A 17,296-nucleotide genomic window follows, 5' to 3' on the forward strand; every position below is an offset into this window, starting at 1 on the left:
CCCCGCCAGCCCCGCGCCTCTCGGACTCCCTTTCATTAGCCCACATCTGTCTTTCCCGTTGCAGGGGAGGGAGCGCACTCCTTCCGCCTTCCTGGGCTCCTCAGTGGAGCCTCTCTTCTCCCTTGGCATTGCCTTTGCAGGGGTGACAGGCTTAGCCGCCTTTCCTTCGGGGGCCAGGCCGGGGCTCTGGGCTGGACGTGGATTCTGGTCCTGACGGAAGACAGTGAAATGAAACCTGACCGTCTGGTCCCCGAGAGGCAGGCGGGCGAGTGGTGCGGTCCCTACATCCTCCGCCAGTCTGGGCCTGTCCCCAGCCCTCTGCTGGCACACTCCGCCACGAAAAGCAGGAGTGGGGACCGTGGGCACAAAAGGCCAGCACTCTTTCAGAGGAGCTGGGATCTGACTTTCCGGGAGTTTCAGCTGCAAGGACAGGGCTCGTGGGTCTCCACCGCTCCTGCCATATTACTGCTCCTTGGTGTGTGCGCACTCTCTCCAGCCCCCTCTCCCCGCCTTCTTTTGGGGCACAACACACATCAAGGCCTCACAGAGGCTGGAGTGAAGTCTTCTTTCTTCCGTTTTTGAAGTTCTTGGTATTTAAAAAGTGAGATGCCAAACAGGATCGAAAAGTTGTAGTCTATTTTCAATATTTACATGTAACAAATTAACACTTCAAATTGTTGATGGAAGAAATGTCTAAACCTGTAGGGATTTTTATAAGCAGTCATTTGAGCCAAACTGAGGACAATGTCAGGAAGCAAGATCTCAAATGGCCCTAGCCGGTTTGGCTCAGTGGATAGAGCATGGCCTGCAGACCCGTGGGTCAGGGGCAGGACCTTGGTTGCAGGCTCCTCCCCGTCCCTGGGTGAGTGCAGGAGGCAACCAATCAATGTGCTTCTCTCACATCGATGTTTCTGTCTTTTCCTCTCTCTTCCCCCTCCCTAAAAATCAATGGAAAAATATCCCCGGTGAGGATTAACGACAATAAATAAATAAATATCTCAAATGCTTGGGGGGTGGGGTGGGAGGGGGGAGATGATTAAGGAAGGAACTTAAGGAAGATTACATGAAGGTAAGAGAAAGCAAGGTAACCAGATAGGTAACTAGATTATGGGCTCCCTTGAAGGTGGTCAAGGGAGCCCATAATCTACTCACCTTCAAGGGGTCTGGAAAAGAGGATTATTTCTGGCATTTCAAAGGTATGTTAACCTAGATGCACAGGAACAATGGGCAGGACTTGCTTAAAATACCTTTTACCAAAGAAGTTATACCCACCATGACCTGCCCAGTTAGGCATTTATGATCAGATCAACCTGTGAAGTTATTTTTGGCCACTGAACTTGTTCATATCTACTTTTATATCCACAAAAACGCAAAAAATAGACTCTATAATGCTGAAAGTCTAATTTAAGGCCCTTTGGGAGCTTTAGGCCTTGGGCAGATAGATGCTTCCCCTCCACATTCCACAGGCCCACACATCCAGGCATTTCTCAGGGGAGGAGGAGGTGAGATACCTGCTTTGACTGGTATTCTGAAAATACCACCATCCCTTCCCTACTGCCTGGGTACCTATGAAGAAACCTCTGCAGAGGGGAGGGATGAACCTACACAGTGGATTAGGGAGAGATTCTGGGGTGAACATGAGGATGGACAGTATTGGTTCTGGGCTTGGCTCTGAGATGGAGTGCAGACCTGGGCATGCGTCTGGGAATCCTGAACAGACTCCCACTCTCTTAGGCTGGTAGAGGAATTTTTAAAGTTCCAGATGCGTCTGAAGGGAGAGCTCCTCCATTCCAACTCCAGTCTGATCCAACTTCCATGAGACCCCAGCCCTAGGGGCCCTGGCCGCTGGAACACAGACACTCAGGGGGTCACTGTATGCCCAGGGGACTGCCAAGGCAAATTGGGGTGGACAGGAAACCTAGTTCCTGATGCTCTGACGGGCACAGGAGAAATAGATGATGGTCAGAAAGGGCTAAGCAGGAAGGAGACTATAGGACCAGGCAAAATGGTTGTTTGGGAGGTGGGCAATGGGGCTCAGTACCTGGGGGAATGTAGTGGGGGCAGCAGAGTGAAAACCTGCAGGAAAATGAGACTGCCCCTGGAGTGCCTGGGCACTGCGCAGCGACAGTGAGACTTGGAAGTGAATCCTGGTTTATTAGCTGTGTGATCTTGGTCAAGCTATATGACCTCTGACCTCAGTTCCTCATCTATAACTGACTTGGGTGAAGCGTGAATATGTGTAAAGTGCCCAGCACAGTGCTCTCCCTCCATGGCTGTTCCTCTTCACCTTGGCTCTCCCTGCAACTTGTGCTTTCATGAAAGATGAAAGGGTTTTTGGCTGAGGGCAGGAGGAGCCTTTTTTCTTGCCTTATGCCTTATCCTTGCCCTCTCTTTCACAGAGGTTTAGAGGGATTCTAACTTGTTCAGAGAGAGCTGGGGGCCCCAGGTTAGGCTGGAGAAAGCCCAGTGTGGGTGGGCAGCTAAGATCCGGGAGGTCAGCCTTGGGCAGCCAGGTCCTCAGCTTTGAGGCCTGTCTTTGCTATATTCAGAGGAAGACAGGAAGGGACCCCTCCACCTGGCTTTCTGGGTCCCAGTCTTCTCTCCCCTTTCTAGCAGGACCAACTAGCTAGTCTTTCTGTCATCCCAACCTAGGATTTCATTGACCTGTTCTTGTTCCTCCTGCTCTTCAGAACTTCTCAGATGCTCACGAATTCTTCTAGTTCTTCCTTTGGACTCGTCAGCATCCAGATTGCCTGGGTTCCAATCCTGGTTCCAACACTAGCTGGAGACTTTGGCAAGCTACATGACCTCTTGGAGCCTCTGGTTCCCTGTCTGTAATGTGGGATAATAATGGAACGGATAGCATTGATTCGTTGTGAGGATTAAGAGAATCCCGAGAACAGTGCCTGGCCCATGATGTATAAATGTTGGATAAAAGCAACTGTTACTGTTATTTGATGCCAGCCCTGGAGAGGAGGGGGGAGCAGAATATTAAGGACACAGTGCTGCTCTCTGGGAACTCACACCACTGAGATCACGCTTGAATCCAGTCAGTACCTCCCCACTGAACTTGGAATAAAATCCAAATGCTCCACCACAGTACCCTATGTGATCTGGTCCCTACCCACCTCTTCCACCTCCTTGCATCCCTCTCTCCCCGCAGCCTCTGTTTTCCATTCACACTGTCTTTTCTGTTTCTCAAATATACCCAGCTGTTTCTCACCTCCAGGACTCTGCATGTCCCACTCCCTCTGCCTGGGCCATTCATCCTTCCCTGCCTTTCTAAATTAAGGCAAACCCTGCCCCATAACTTCCTATCTCATAATACTATTTCATTTTCTTTATAGCATTTGTTATTATCAGAAATTATCTTGTTTCCTTATTTATCATCTGTCTCCTCCTAAGATAGAAGTTTCATGAGGCAAGGACCTTACCTGGCTCGTACTCCTCTGCATTCCTACCATTTAAAATAGTGCCTAGCCTGGCTGGTGTAGCTCAGTGGTTGAGCATCAAGCCAGGAACCAAGAGGCCACTGGTTCAATTCCTGGTCAGGGCACATGCCCGGGTTGTGGGCTCGATCCCTTGTGGGGGGCGTGCAGGAGCAGCTGATCAATGATGTTTCTCTCTCATGATGTTCCTATCTCTCTCCCTAAAAAATCATATATATATTAGGGGCCCGCTGCATGAAGATTCGTGCAAGAATGGGCCTTCCTTTCCCTGGCTGCCGGCATCACCTTTGCTCTGGCCCGGAGCCGCCTTTCCGCCTTCCCACGCTGCCCAGAGGCCCGGAGTGGCTGGGGCGGTGTGGAAGGCCTGTGTCCCACCCCGCCCTGGGCTGCTCCATGCCTGTGTATGCAAATTAACCCACCATCTTTGTTGGGTTAATTTGCATACTCACTCCTGATTGGCTGATGGGTGTCGTGAAGGTACAGTCAATTTGCATCTTTGTCTTTTATGCGTGTAGATATATATGTATAGCTACACGCATAAAAGACAAAGATGCTAATTGACTCTACCTTCGAAACGCCCACCAGCCAATCAGAAGAGTATGCAAATTAACCCAACAAAGATGGCCATCAAATTTGCATACTGCAGGTGGGGCGGGCAGCGCCAGACACTGCTGGTGTGTCTGGGGACCGGGGAGGTGTGTTGGGCAGTGCCAGAAGCCACCCGTGGGATTCGGGCGCAGATTGGGGACTGGGGAAGCGGAGCTGGTGATCGCCCCGGCCAGAAGCCTGAGGCCTGGGCAGGGGCAGAGTCGGCGATCACACAGGGCTGGGGGCCCCCTGCCCAGGCCTAACGCCCCAGCCAGAGGTCTGAGGCCAAGGCAGGGGAGGAGTGGGCCATCAGAGCGGGCTGAGGGTCCCCTGCCCAGGCCTAACACCCCAGCCAGAGGCCTGAGGACTGGGCAGGGGTGGAGCCTGCGATCAGAGCGGCCTGGGGGTCCCCTGCCCAGGCCTAATGACCCAGCCAGAGGCCTGAGGCCTGGGTAGGTGATCGGAGCAGGCTTGGGGTCCTCTGTCCAGGCCTAATGCCCTGGCCAGAGGCCTAAGGCCCCGGCCAGAGGTCTTAGGCCTGGGCAGGCGATTGGAGCGGACTGGGGGTCCCCTGCCCAGGCCTAACACTCCTCTGGCTTAGGCAGGGGCAGAGCCTGCTATCGGAGCAGGCTGGGGGTCCCCTGCCCAGGCCTAACGCCCCAGCCAGAGGCCTGAGGCCTGGGCAGGGGCCAAGCCAGGGATCGATGTGAACTACAGAGGAAACACCTTTTCTGACCGCTCATTGGCTAAACTCCCTGTATGCCACTGGTAATATTCTTAGTAACTTGGGTAATAAGAATCCAAGAAGGTGATGCATGGTTTTTCCACCTCACTCCTGGAGAAAAAAAACAAAGGTCTGCTGCTGGAGGGCTAAAAAATATCATATCCTGCCCTAGCCGGTTTGGCTCAGTAGATAATGCCTCAGCCTGCCTACCACAGGTCTGGGTTCAATTCTGACCAAGGGCGTGTACCTAGGTTGCAGGCTCTTCCCTGGCTGGGGCCCAGGTCAGCGCTCATGCAGGAGGCAACCAATCAAAGTGTTCCTCTCACTTTGATGTTTCTCTCTGTCTTTCCCTTTCTCTTCCACATTCTCTAAAAATCAATGGAAACATATCCTCAGGTGAGGATAAAAAAAAATAATGAAGAAATGTCATATCCTATGAAAGACACATCTCGAAAATGCCTAAAGAAAGTTGTCATTTTTTCATGGTGAAGGGACTGGAGTCCGTGTTGATGAAAACACCTTGGTGTCTTTGGTGACTGTCAGTGGCTGCAGCAGTGGCGTGATGGGGCTGCTGCCTTCCCCTGATCAGCCCGGTTGCCTCCCACAAAGGGAGGCCAGACTGCGGCTTAGGCCTGCTCCCCAAGGGGAGCAGGGAGCGGGCCTAAGCCATCAGTAGACATCCCCTGAGGGCTCCCAATATGTGAGAGGGAGTTGGGCTGAAGAACCCCCCTCCCCCCCCAATGAATGAATTTCGTGCACTGGGCCCCTAATATATATATGTGTGTGTGTGTGTGTGTGTGTGTGGTGCCTGGCAGGTGGCTCAGTGGTTGAGCATCAACCCATGAACCAATAGGTCATTGTTCAGGTCAGGGCACATGCCTGGGTTTTGGGCTTGACTCCCAGTAGGGGGCATGCAGGAGGCAGCCAATCAATGATTCTCTCTCCTCATTGAGGTTTCTATCTCTCTCTCCCTCTCCCTTTCTCTCTCTGAAATCAATAAAAACATAGAATGTTTCTTTAAAAACAAAAATAGTGCCTGGTGTAAAGTAGGTGCTCAATATGTATTTGGTGATTGGGGATACACCAGCACCCAGCTGGAGAGGGAGTTGTGGGGCTTCCTGTCCTGTGCGCTCTGATTCTCTGTGTGTCTCCAAGCCCAGATGGAGTTTTCTTTGAAGGCAGGCTCCTGAGCCTAAACATCTTTGTAACTAAAGGTGACACGACAAATAATTAGCAACTAGTACCGTTATCGCCTACCAAGCAGTGCATGCAGCAGTGTTCTGGAGGCCTTATTTGAGCCAGGCCTTTAGTTGCAGGACCACAGGGAGGTTGTGATAGTGGGATGCCCCGGAGCTGAGGAAATCATCTATTTACCAGCAGGAGCAGAGGTATCTCAGCATTTTAAACACCAGTGCCCCTGCCTCACATCTGGTGAGTGCAGATGAGCTATTTCAGGAGCTGAGGTCCAGAACAGCTCAGCTGGTTGGCACTTTTGTGGCCATCCAGGTCAAAACCTCCTACCCCACCCCTACCACACTTCTCCAAATGAGAAAGGACCAGAGGGGGCCCAAGGTCAAGAGCTGGTCAGAGGCAGGGTCCAGACATCAAACTAGCAGGTGAGGATTTGAATTTCTTTCTGAGAAAGGGCAGGGCAGCCGTATTCTAGCTTTCTGCAAGCTCCTGGAGCCTTTCCTGGCCAAGGGAGAGGTGTATTCCATCCATCACATCTTCCCTGCCTTTCCTGCCAGGGACTGATCTCTCTTTCCAGAGGACAGGGGCGGATCTCCAGGTCAGGCTCAGGCAGGTGAAGCCACCCTGGGAGGCACCCTTGATGTCAGGTGCTGGGTGAACTTTTCTTTGCTCCCACTTCAGCATTCTCCCCATTGCCACACCCATCTTCCCACACCTCCGAGGATTCCCTGGAAGCTGAAGTGACTCAGGGATTCCAAAACTAGTCACCCCAGGAGGGAACCCTCTGGAAAATGTTTCTCATGTCAGGGAGTCACCCTAAGGAGTCCCACAGAGATGTTACTGAGATAAGGACGGAGGCTGAACAAACAGGGGTAGGTGGGGTGGGGGAGGGTAGGAGAGGGGTGGCTCAGAGCACATGTTCTCTGTCAGGCCTGAGCATCCCTGGAGGAGACTGTGTGGGTGGAGGGATCCTGTCTCTGCCTTTCAGGGGTTTTCTCAGAGGAAGTCCTGCTATGGAGGCAGGGGACACCCCAAAGGTCTCTCCTGAAGGTCAATGGCCTGGGCAACCACTGTGTGTTTTTTGCAGCATCAGCAAGTAATAAGTAGCTAGAATCACTTCCAGCTCTTTTGAACACCCCATCCTGGACTGGGGCAGGGGTGGGGTGGGCAAGGTCAGGAGATCTGGGCCAATGTCAGGCTCTGAGGCTCTGATTGGCTTTGGGGAGACCCCTAAGGATTCAGGTCTTCTGGAAGAGCACCGCCCTCTCAGAGCCTTTTCTGGGGTTGGAGGCTGCTCAGGAACACCAAGAGGCTGGGGAAGAGGAGTGGGAGCAGTGGGTCCCAGCCAGCAGTGCTGAATGCCTGAGTGGGCAGGAAGGCCCTGTGACCTTGGGCAGGTGCAGGTGAGCCCCGTTCCAGCCCAAGCCCAGGTGAGCCGGAAAGCACGTACTGAATGGACTTCCCTTCCCTTTGCAACCATTAAGGGCAGCACAGGGTGGCACCTCCATGCCAGGATCTTAGATTTGGAGTTGGTCAGGGCTGGAGTGGAAAACCAGCCTCGCCCCTTCCTGAGTGACCTTGAGGAGGTTACTCAATTTCTTTGGGTCTCAGTTTCATCATCTTAATATGAGATAATAGGGATAATAGTTTTCACCTCATGGTTTTATTGGAAGGTAAAACGAGCTGATGCACCTACAGGCCTTGGCACCATCCTGGCACAGGACACACAGGACTGAGAGGCCAGCAGAGCGTGCAGTGAGAGTGTCTGGGAGCACAGGGGCGAAGAGGGGCAGTGGGAGCATGGTGATGCCCTCCGTACTAGTGCTCTCCTCAAAAGCCGCCACCTGTTTCCTCTGAGCCCTGTGCCTCCCTTAGTTCCAGGGCCTTCACCACAGCAGCTTCCCACAATCCTCCAGAATGCCCCCTGACCTCATTGCTGCTATGCTTTGGGGCTGCTTTGCCCCAAAGCAGGGATTTTCAACTGGTGTGCCTCAAGAATATTAAAACATGCAATATCTGACTAGTCAAATAGAAAAATGACAACAGGCAACACAACAATAACTGTTGGGTATGAATGAATCAAAATTATACCTATTATTTTTGTCAGGTTGGCAAAAGATATAATATAATTTTTGGTATGCTGCAGAATTTTAGTAATTAGTTTATGCGTGCTATGCGATGAAAAAGGCTGAAAACCGCTGCCCTACAGCATTTGAAGGATTCCTTCTCACTCTATAGTTAAAATTATTCCTGGTTCTCTTTGTTTACTTCCGGTGTCCTGGGTTACAAGACGAGTACTTTCTAAGGGAAAGCACATGCAAATCAGGGATCATCATGCTAGAGACCATGTCAACACACGGTGTGTAGGCGTGTGTGTATGGGGGGTGTCATGGAGGATGTTTGAGGGGGGTCAATGGGCAAGGATGAAGAGACAAGGCATGGAGGGAAGTGGGCATGGCCTGCTCAGTGCCTCTCAGGCTGGATGGTCCCTGGCTGACCTGTGTCTTTGGGGTCAGGCCCAGCTTGAGCCATTGTGAAGCACACAATCCCTCCTTTCTCCCCCGCCCCTGCCCCAGCTGACAGTGGCCCGTGCAACTGGGGGCTCGAAGGCTGGGTCATGGCCTAAGAACAGCAGCTACCCCTACAATGACCTTGTTCCAATGGCCTTGTGATTGGGGGTGTGGGGAGGCTGGTCCCTGGAACTGGGGGCCTCCTGTTGGGTCTTAGGTGAGGGAGTTACCAGGCCCCTCCTCTTCTTGGCTTTACTTTCTCATTTGTGCAATGGGAACAGTCACCCACAGCTTCTTCCATCAGACCCTGCGCATCCAGCCGACACTGATGGGATGGGGCCTTTTTGGCAGTCCTGTGGGATCAGGGAAAGGGTGGGGGTGGGGGGCAATGGGGTTGGTGCAGCCTCCGGAGCAGGTAATGGATGATGGGGAGAAGTCATAGATGATGGGGGTTGTAGAAGTTGGGGTCATTGAAGATGAGGAAGGGGCCAGAGAACAGAAGGGTTGATGGTCACAGGAGATAGAGTGGAAATTTCACTGAGGTGGTTGATCAGGGGGACTTCTGAGAAGAAAGGGAATGATGGAGATAAGACCCAAGTGGGAGCAGCAGAGACCATGGAAATGAGGCCTCTTTAAGAGAGGCCAGAAAATGTTCCCTAATTTTGGCTACCAAGCCAACCAAGGAAATTCCCATAATGCCAGTTTTCAAAGTCTCAGAATTGCAGAATACTATTGCTTTGACCTCATACAAAGAATAAAATTTACCCAATAGGTTCCCAGGCTTACAATGATGTTCATCACAACTTCCATTAGGAGAGCATTTTAAGCAGCTCTGGAAACACTGTCTGGTTTTCTTTGGTTTTGTTTTGTTTTTTAATCTCAGGTCACTCCCTCCAAAAGGTAGTGGAAATAAATTTGAATAAACAAAACAGGTTTGCTGAAAATAAAACCAGGACTCTCAACCGCTCCAGCCAGCCTGCCTCCACAGGGCCCTGCCTATCAGCCTGTACAGCACTGCGCTGGGCGAGCAGCATCTGGCAGCCAGCATGAACCAGGTGAGTGTGCAGAGGCTCAGTGGGGAGGGTGCCAAGTAGGAAAGCCGCAGGATGTTGCTGTGTGTGGAGGGAGGCTGGGCTCCAAGGTTGGGGGCTGGGGGTCAGGTGAAGCTAGAATCCAGGACCTTAGGGAACAGCTGGGAGAGCGGAACCCAGACTAGACTGGAGCAGTTCTCTCACTGGCCTTTTCCTACAGGTGGTTGCCTTCCTAGCTATAGTCGTGGGAACCCACACCCTCAGTATTCGGCCTCAGAAGGACTGCATCCACTGGCCCCGCTGCTTCTCCATCAAAGAACAGGACTCCACTGAAGAGGCGAACACTGTGCTCACACCTCCCCCGGAGATTGATAGCCACCACCACCCAGTATCCTGCAGGGCCAGCGAAGACGGACCCCTCAACCATAGGTCCATCTCTCCCTGGAGATATGTGTGAGTCTGCTGTCCCCTCCCGAATGCTTGCATGTGTACCAGGCAGGGTGTGTCTGAGGGGCCCAGGGAGTTCTACCCAGTGCCAACCTACCTGCTACTTTTTATCTCAGAGGCCATAAAGGTTTGGGGGTTAAACAAAGCTTAGTCTGGGTCCTAGCTCTGACTCTTATTGGGCCAATTACTCAAGGTTTCAAAGCTCAGGTTTTTTTCATCTGTAAAATAAGATAATATTGCATAGGTCTATGTGCAGATTGTATGAAATAATGTATGTAAAACCTGTATTTAGTACATAAAATGTTGGTTCTCTCCTTTACTCCTGCTCCTCCTCCACCTCTATAATGGTCACACTTTTCTAACTAGAATATCAGGGAATCTTAGTATGATACAGATGCAAAGCATCCCAATAGCAATGCTCTGCACTGGGATGTGAGTGGGTCATAAATATACCAGGACAATGAAACCCCCAACTCGGGGGCAGCTGGGTGGCTGCTGACTTTGGATCATGAGCAGGCTCATTCTTTCACTCAGTGTGCCACACAAATTATATATATATATATATATATATATATATATATATATATATATATATATAAAGTGTAATATGCTAATTAGACTGGACGACCTTCTGGACAAAGCCGGGGCTGCAAGGGAAGCCCGGGTCCTTAGTGCCAGAGGGAAGCCAGTGCTGGCTGCCGGGGGAAGGAAAGCCTACACTTGCACAAGTTTCGTGCATCATGCCTCTAGTATATATATAATTTTAATCCTCACCTGAGGATATTTTTTTCCATTGCTTTTTAGAGAGTGGAAGGGAGGGAGGAGGGAGGGGAGAGAGAGAGAGAGATATCGACGTGAGAGAGACACGATGGTTGCCTCCTACATGTGCCCTGACCAGGGCCGAGGATCAAACCTGATGCTCTAACCACTGAGAAAAACCGGCAAGGGCAACAAATATCATAATTCTCTATTTGTGCCACGATGTGAAAAATATTAGGAAGCACTGAAATCAGGACAGTAAAACAAAATACTAAAAACTAGGCATTAGGGATCCCCCCAAATTTGTCCTCATGGGGTGTCTGTGTTCCCACTCCTCATAAGTCTAAGCTGGCTTAACCTTAGCTTTGGGGATGGAAGGAGAAGTTCAGTGAGTAGGGAGAAGGTTGGCTCTGATTGAGACTAGATCCAGGGTGGAGTCTCCCGGTCACCATGCTTTGAAGTGGTGTCTCAGAAGGTTGGCCGGGCCCTGGGAAAGCTGCGGGTCAGTTGGCTAACTCAGCTGGGGTCCAGACCTGTTGTTGGGAGGCTGTGAGCCCCTGATAACCAGTCAGGTGGCCTTTCCCAAAGTGGGTTCTTTGCAACACTCCTCCCACAAGCTGCTCCTCAGAAAAAAAGTGATGATGTCAAGCAAGTGTGGGTAAAGCTACTTTAGCCCTGCCCCGCTTAGAGACTCAATGTGCTCAGCACATTAAAGTCTGAGAGAAGTCTGCAGAAAAGAAACCATTAAACTCACCTGGCCACAGACCTCTTCTCTTTCAAAGTACTTATTAGGGAACTCGCTTTGGAAAATGCAATGCTAGCTGAGCCCCAGCTTCTGCGCGCTACTGTGTGGAAAATGGTCTTACAACCTAGCAGCTATTTCCTGCTAGGCTTCTGGAATCCCAGGCCTGTGGAACTCCTACTTTTCACCTGTTTGGACCACAAGATCCTCTCAGGATAAATAAATGAGTCTCACTGTGCCCTCTAACATGTGCTTATAATATGTGCACAGTGTCCGGAGGAAGTGCAGGAAATGGTTGACAGTGGCGCCCTCTGGGGAGTGGGACTGGTGGAGAGATAAGACCATTAGTCTTCATTATATATATATATATATATATATATATATATATATATATAATTAAGAACAGTTTTTACTTTTATAATTAAAAACATCCTAAAATGTAATAACAGTTACAAACAGAAACCTCATGCCAGAGTCCAGTGTGTACATCAGATGAAAGTGGAGCTGGTCTGGTGGCCGAGGGGAAAGCCACGCTTCCATCCTGACCCTCACGCTGGGGAGGAGGGGGCGATTTGTTCAAAGTCACCCGGCAAGTGGGTGCCAGAGCTAGGGCAAGAAGCCAGGTCTCCCGACCACACCATTTCCTTCCTCTGACATTTCCACCCACACTGGGCCCAGGCCCTGTCTGCCCAGCCAGCTTCCCTCCAAGGCCTGACTGACACATGCCATCCCTACAGGTTGGACAGGGACACGAACCGGCTCCCTCAGGACCTGTATCACGCCCGTTGCCTGTGTCCACACTGCGTCAGCCTACAGACAGGCTCCCACATGGACCCCCTGGGCAACTCGGAGCTCCTCTACCACAACCAGACCGTCTTCTACCGCCGGCGGTGCCCTGGAGAGCAGGGTGCCCATGATGGCTACTGCCTGGAGCGCAGGCTCTACCGTGTCTCCTTTGCTTGCGTGTGTGTGCGGCCCCGTGTGATGGCCTAGTCATGCTGCCCAGGGCTGGCCTCCGGTTGGAACACTGGAGCTGGGTGGACAAGCATGTGCCAGGGTGAGCCAGGATGCCCCAGTGCTCAGCCCCCCCCACAGCGTCATCTGGAGCAATAGGATCGTGGGACAGGATAGGGACCTTAGAGGAAACACACTTGGCACTTTTTGGAGTGGATGGGAAGTGCAGGTGAAGCGAAGGGGGCAGCAGCTGCTGTGGCTGCTGGAACTGGCATCCTGATTTCCTTCCATCAAGCCCTGCGCATTCCAGGAGGCCACCGCCTGGCTCTTCCTTTCCTCCCCTCCCCAGCTGCCCTCCTGAAGCACAGGCACTTTCTTGATATTTCCCTCCTGCCAACAAAGAATCCCTCATTTCATTCATTTGTTCGTTCCTTCTTTCGTTCGTTCGTTCGTTCATTCATTCATTCATTCATTCATTCAACACTCTGAGCATACTAGTCTCCTGACATGGGTGACTCTGAGGAAGAGGCTGTTATTGAGCATGGAGAGACTTATCCAAATAAATTATCTGTATTGAAAAGTGGCTTAATTTGTCTTCGGCATCCTGGTGCCTGAGCATCTTGTGGTCCCCAGCCCAGTCCCTTGTCTTCCCCTTGGTCAGCCCTCACCTACCGCTCTCTCCAGAGTTTTCACTGTGGCCTCCCATGCCTCTCCTTCTCTGGCTCCCCAGTCCACCCCTGAACACCGGGACGGGGGTCAGGCCACCCCCCTGGCCTGCTGGAGAGACAGAGGCCCATTGAGGCACTGCAGCAAGAACACAGCACCCCCTTGTCCCCCCAACAATCTGCTTTTGTCCTTCATCTTGGCTGCTACAGCTGGGTCCTAGGGGTGCTGCCTGGCCGGGCTCCAGCTCCCACCCTCCCTAAAAGGAAAAGGGAGAAAAGATGGGCCAAGGAAAAGGGTTAACGTTAGGGGAGGGGACACAAACTTCTTCAGGCTTAGGTCCTTGGGGGTTCCTAGTCCAGCCTGTTTCTTGGCTCCACTCCCAACTCCTCCCGGTCTCCACAGACCTCCTCCTCTTCACCCGCCCTCCTCCCTTCTCCAAGTCCGGGGAGGGTTGGCCACTCCTCTACAGCCTCTCCCCTCCCCTCCCCACCCTTGTGGGGGCTGGTGCAGGCACCAGCAGGGCCACTCTGGGCAGCTGGGCGAAGGCCCATGTGGGCAGGCCTCCCCAGCGGCGGCTGCCTTCTCCCAGGACCCCACAGCAGGCCTGCACGCTTCACTTTCAGGTTTCTCAAGTGCCTTCCTTCTCTTCTCTGCTTCCCTATCTGCCAGGTTTCCATCTTCCTGTTTCCCTTCCTGGGCTGCTGGCAGTGAGGGGCTGTGCCTGGTGGGCCCCTGGAGATGCTCAGTGCTCTGGATCGCCGGGACCGGCCCCCTGAGGAGGGGGCAGCTGCAGGGCTCCAGGGCTTCGCTGTGGACAAGACCTTCCTCTCCTCCCTCAAAGGCATCCTGCTGGAAACTGAGCTGGTAACAGCAGCCACCCCAACCTGGCACCTCCATGTCTCCTAGCCTGGGTCCCCCCGCCCCGCCCACCGCCCCCCTTCCCAGGCTTTATGGGCACCCCTCTACCCCCAGCTGCCCCTCCTTCATCTTCTCCTTGCCTGCCTGCGGCCTCTCTTCTGGAGGCAGTTACAGCGGTTTCAGCCGTGGCAGGCGGATTGAAGGTAGACAAGACAGCTTTCTGGGACATCGAGGGAGTGCAAGACACAGGGACAGGGTGGGGGTAGCACCAGCTTGTCTTTCCCGGGCTCTAAGATGGCCGCTTCCTGGCATGTCCAAGAAGCCCAACTATCAAAAAGGGCAGACTGCCTGCAGCCCCGTTGTACTGTTGCCTGTTCCTCAGGAACGTCTGTTCCGAGGAAAGGATCTTCCTGTAGTCACTTAGAAGGCCTTCGTGTAAAGGCGAGTCTTCTGCACAGGTGCCCCCGACAGTGCCAGAGCCGACCGGGCCCCAGAATCCACTGTGGGGCATTTTGTCTTCTAATCCTTGTCTCTTGCCTTGGCTCTGGGCCTTGTTGGAGGAGTTTGAAGCATCAGGAGTGGGGGAAGGATTATGGGGCATGGGGCAGAGGGTGCCAGGGGCTGCGGTTGTGCTGTGTTCTGTGCCCCAGCAGGACACCAAACTGCCCGAGCTACTGGTATGGGCAGGGGCAGGTGGCAGCTGGTCATCCCCAAATTAAAAGATTCACCTGGGCTGGCAGAGGTGGGAGGCTGGAGACTGTCCCTGGGCAAAAGCCCTGGAAGTGGTTCCGGCCACCAGGGGTGGGGAGACCTTGAAGGACAGTGGTGGGGGCCAGTCTGGGGGTACCCTTGAGGAGGAGAAGGCCAAAGCCAGCCCCTGCCTGTGTCCTCTTCCTGGCAAGTCCACACACTTGGTCCCGCAGGCCCTGACCTTCATCATCTTCATCTGCTTCACGGCCTCCATCTCCGCCTACATGGCCGCCGCACTGCTCGAGTTCTTCATCACCCTCGCCTTCCTCTTCCTCTACGCCACCCAGTACTACCAGCGCTTCGATCGGCTGAACTGGCCCTGTCTGGTGAGGAACCCCTCTCCCCGGCCCTATTCTTCTCCTCTGAATACAGAGTTTTCCTTTCCTCTCCAGCCTCTCCCCTTTTCCTGGGTCCCTCAACCAGACAGGGCTTTGCCCCAAGCTGTGCCCTGTACTCAAAAACTGCTTAGACCACACTGACTCCCAGCTGCTGGGTCACTGACAGTGAGGACACACATCCTTTAAAAACTTTTTTTAGTTGATTTTTTAGAGAGAGAGGAAGAGAGAGGGGAGAGACAAACATCAATGTGAGAGAGAAACATCCATCGGTTGCCTCCCGATGGGATCGATGCTTGCCGACCAGGGATCGATGCTTTAGTATTCAGGAAGACACTCCAACCAGCTGAGCCACACCGGCCAGGGCAGGACACACATCCTTTAGTTCTGCTCTCCCACTCATCAAAGGCCCAGTCCCAGCCCCAGCCCTGCCCCTTGGCCTCAGCTGCCGAGCCTGGGTCAGCTGTAGCCCAGGCCCCTGGCTTTCTGTCCTGGTCACTCTGCATTCCTTCCCTGAGAGCATGTGAGCTCCCTCCCTCTTTTCTCTTAAGTGTTTCATGTAGTCCAGGGGTGTCTTTACGCAGGAATTCAGTGCTCGAGGGCCAAGTGCTGACTAGCCTGGAAAAGTTCAGGGGGATGCCCCTGCTCTCTGACTGCCCTTTGACCTGGAACCTCGACCCCCCAGGACTTCCTCCGCTGTGTCAGTGCCATCATCATCTTCCTGGTGGTCTCCTTTGCAGCTGTGACCTCCCGGGATGGAGCGGCCATTGCTGCTTTTGTGAGTCCAGACCCCCAGAGCTCTCCAGTTCCCCAAGGGTCTCTAGCTGATGCTACTCACTTCCTGTGCCCCCACCCCCCAAACCAGTGCCTGAGGCTCTGACCCACACCTCCCCCCGCCCCCCACTCTCTCTCCCTAATACTGGATGGGCTTTGTGGTGCCATCCACACTCCTGCTCCACAGGTTTTTGGCATCATCCTGGTTTCCGTCTTTGCCTACGATGCCTTCAAGATCTACCGGACTGAGATCGTGCCCAGGGCCACTCAGGGTGAGTGCCTGAGCTCTGAGAGAGGAGGTGCCCTTCACTCCCTGCCCCAGTGGCCCCAGCTTGACACGCCCTTTCCTGCCTGGCTCCATCTTCACAGGGGACCAGCAGTGACCCAGGACTACAGCCGGAGCAAGGGGACAGTGGAGCTCAGGCACATCTCTCTTGGATTCACTAGCCCCCTAGCCCACTGTCCCCACCCCAGATCGACAGATATGGAGACTGGCCTGAGAAGTCAGGTGGACCTGTTTGTGGGCCTGGTGCTCTAAGATCCGACTCCTGAGGAAGCTGGGCTGAAGAGGGGTGTTATGGAGAGAGGAGTGGGTAGGAGGAAGCTGGTCATTTCCAAATTAAAAGATTCAAATCCTACTGGTCAGTCTTTTTCTTCCCCAGAAGTTAGACGTATCAGGAATCCAGGGAATGATCATGGAAATGCTGCCTGGATGGTCCCTTCTCTGGGACTTGGTCTCAGCACTGAGGAAGTGGAGCGCTAGACTGAAGATGCTGAAGGCATCCTTCAACACAGACTTCCATTCCACAGCTCTCTGTGTGCAAGGGCACTTTGTGCTGTGCCTGGTGGCTGGGCACCTGGAGTTCTGTGAGTAGGAACAGCCTTCCAGATGTGAGTGAGTGCCCATCTGCCACTCCTGTGTACACAGATTTGTTAGCGGGTTTGAAAGTTGTTTGCCTGGAGTGTGTTAGAGCTCCCCCTCGTGGTGTGGGGAGGACTTGGCCTGCAGGCCTCAGGGGAGAGGTCAGCCTGTGGCTTCAGATGGCGGCCAGCCAAAGTTCCCAAAAGACAGTCACTGGAAGAGGCATTGAATATCAGCTCTCATTCCGCTGAAGAGAAAGCAGGCCTGGTTAGGGGACGTGACATCCTTATTTGTGACTTGGCTGGGACTAGAGCCCAGTGCTCCTAACACCTCAACCGGTGTTTGGTTACTGTACAGAGCCCCCTTACTTGTTATCTCAGAAAACATGGTCCAACCTCGCTTCCAGCTCCCGCCACCAGTGGGTCCTCCTTCCCAGCTTGCCAGCACCCAGTAAAAATTTCCTGAGCATCTTCTGTATGCAAGATCCCTGTGCTGGGCCCCAGGGCTTCAGCGGTGACAGGCGGGCCTATCCTTTAGTATTCACAGCCTGGGGAGAAGGCAGGCTAATGAAAGGTGGTCATGATTCCCCATGATGAATGCTCTGGGAGAGCTCTGCTCAGGGGGAGTTTGGAGCAGGCACTGCCACAGCCCGGATA

At 53.1% G+C, this 17,296-nt stretch overlaps 2 protein-coding genes across 3 annotated transcripts; both read left to right on the forward strand.

Moving 5' to 3' along the window:
- Window positions 1-2,005: 2,005 nt before the first annotated feature.
- IL25 (interleukin 25) lies at window positions 2,006-12,703 on the forward strand. Its single transcript, XM_070411258.1, has 4 exons — window positions 2,006-2,127; window positions 9,451-9,517; window positions 9,648-9,946; window positions 12,179-12,703. The coding sequence occupies exons 1-4, from the start codon at window positions 2,006-2,008 to the stop codon at window positions 12,432-12,434; spliced, it is 744 nt and encodes a 247-aa protein (XP_070267359.1). The 3' UTR covers window positions 12,435-12,703.
- An 889-nt stretch (window positions 12,704-13,592) lies between these two features.
- On the forward strand, window positions 13,593-16,399 carry CMTM5 (CKLF like MARVEL transmembrane domain containing 5). 2 transcript variants are annotated; one of them, XM_070406611.1, is made up of 5 exons: window positions 13,593-13,925; window positions 14,822-14,995; window positions 15,690-15,782; window positions 15,966-16,050; window positions 16,148-16,399. In XM_070406611.1, exons 1-5 carry the CDS (start codon window positions 13,800-13,802, stop codon window positions 16,159-16,161), a joined length of 492 nt encoding a protein of 163 aa, XP_070262712.1. In that variant the 5' UTR covers window positions 13,593-13,799; the 3' UTR covers window positions 16,162-16,399. The 2 variants fall into 2 exon arrangements, with proteins under 2 accessions (XP_070262712.1, XP_070262718.1); XM_070406617.1 differs by having other exon boundaries at window positions 14,843-14,995.
- The last annotated feature ends 897 nt before the right edge of the window (window positions 16,400-17,296 follow it).

Source organism: Myotis yumanensis, unplaced genomic scaffold (assembly GCF_028538775.1).
Source record: "Myotis yumanensis isolate MYYU_CA2020_CCGP unplaced genomic scaffold, mMyoYum1.0.hap1 SCAF_1, whole genome shotgun sequence".
Taxonomy (NCBI): domain Eukaryota; kingdom Metazoa; phylum Chordata; class Mammalia; order Chiroptera; family Vespertilionidae; genus Myotis; species Myotis yumanensis.

Coding starts and splice junctions, on each gene's coding strand:
- IL25 (XM_070411258.1), top strand. CDS start 2,006: ATGGTTGTTTGGGAGGTGGGCAATGGGGCTCAGTACCTGGGGGAATGT. Junction 2,128..9,450: donor CTGGGCACTGCGCAGCGACA/GTGAGACTTGGA, acceptor CTGCCTCCACAG/GGCCCTGCCTATCAGCCTGT. Junction 9,947..12,178: donor ATCTCTCCCTGGAGATATGT/GTGAGTCTGCTG, acceptor CCATCCCTACAG/GTTGGACAGGGACACGAACC.
- CMTM5 (XM_070406611.1), top strand. CDS start 13,800: ATGCTCAGTGCTCTGGATCGCCGGGACCGGCCCCCTGAGGAGGGGGCA. Junction 13,926..14,821: donor TCCTGCTGGAAACTGAGCTG/GTAACAGCAGCC, acceptor CTTCCTGGCAAG/TCCACACACTTGGTCCCGCA. Junction 14,996..15,689: donor GGCTGAACTGGCCCTGTCTG/GTGAGGAACCCC, acceptor TCGACCCCCCAG/GACTTCCTCCGCTGTGTCAG.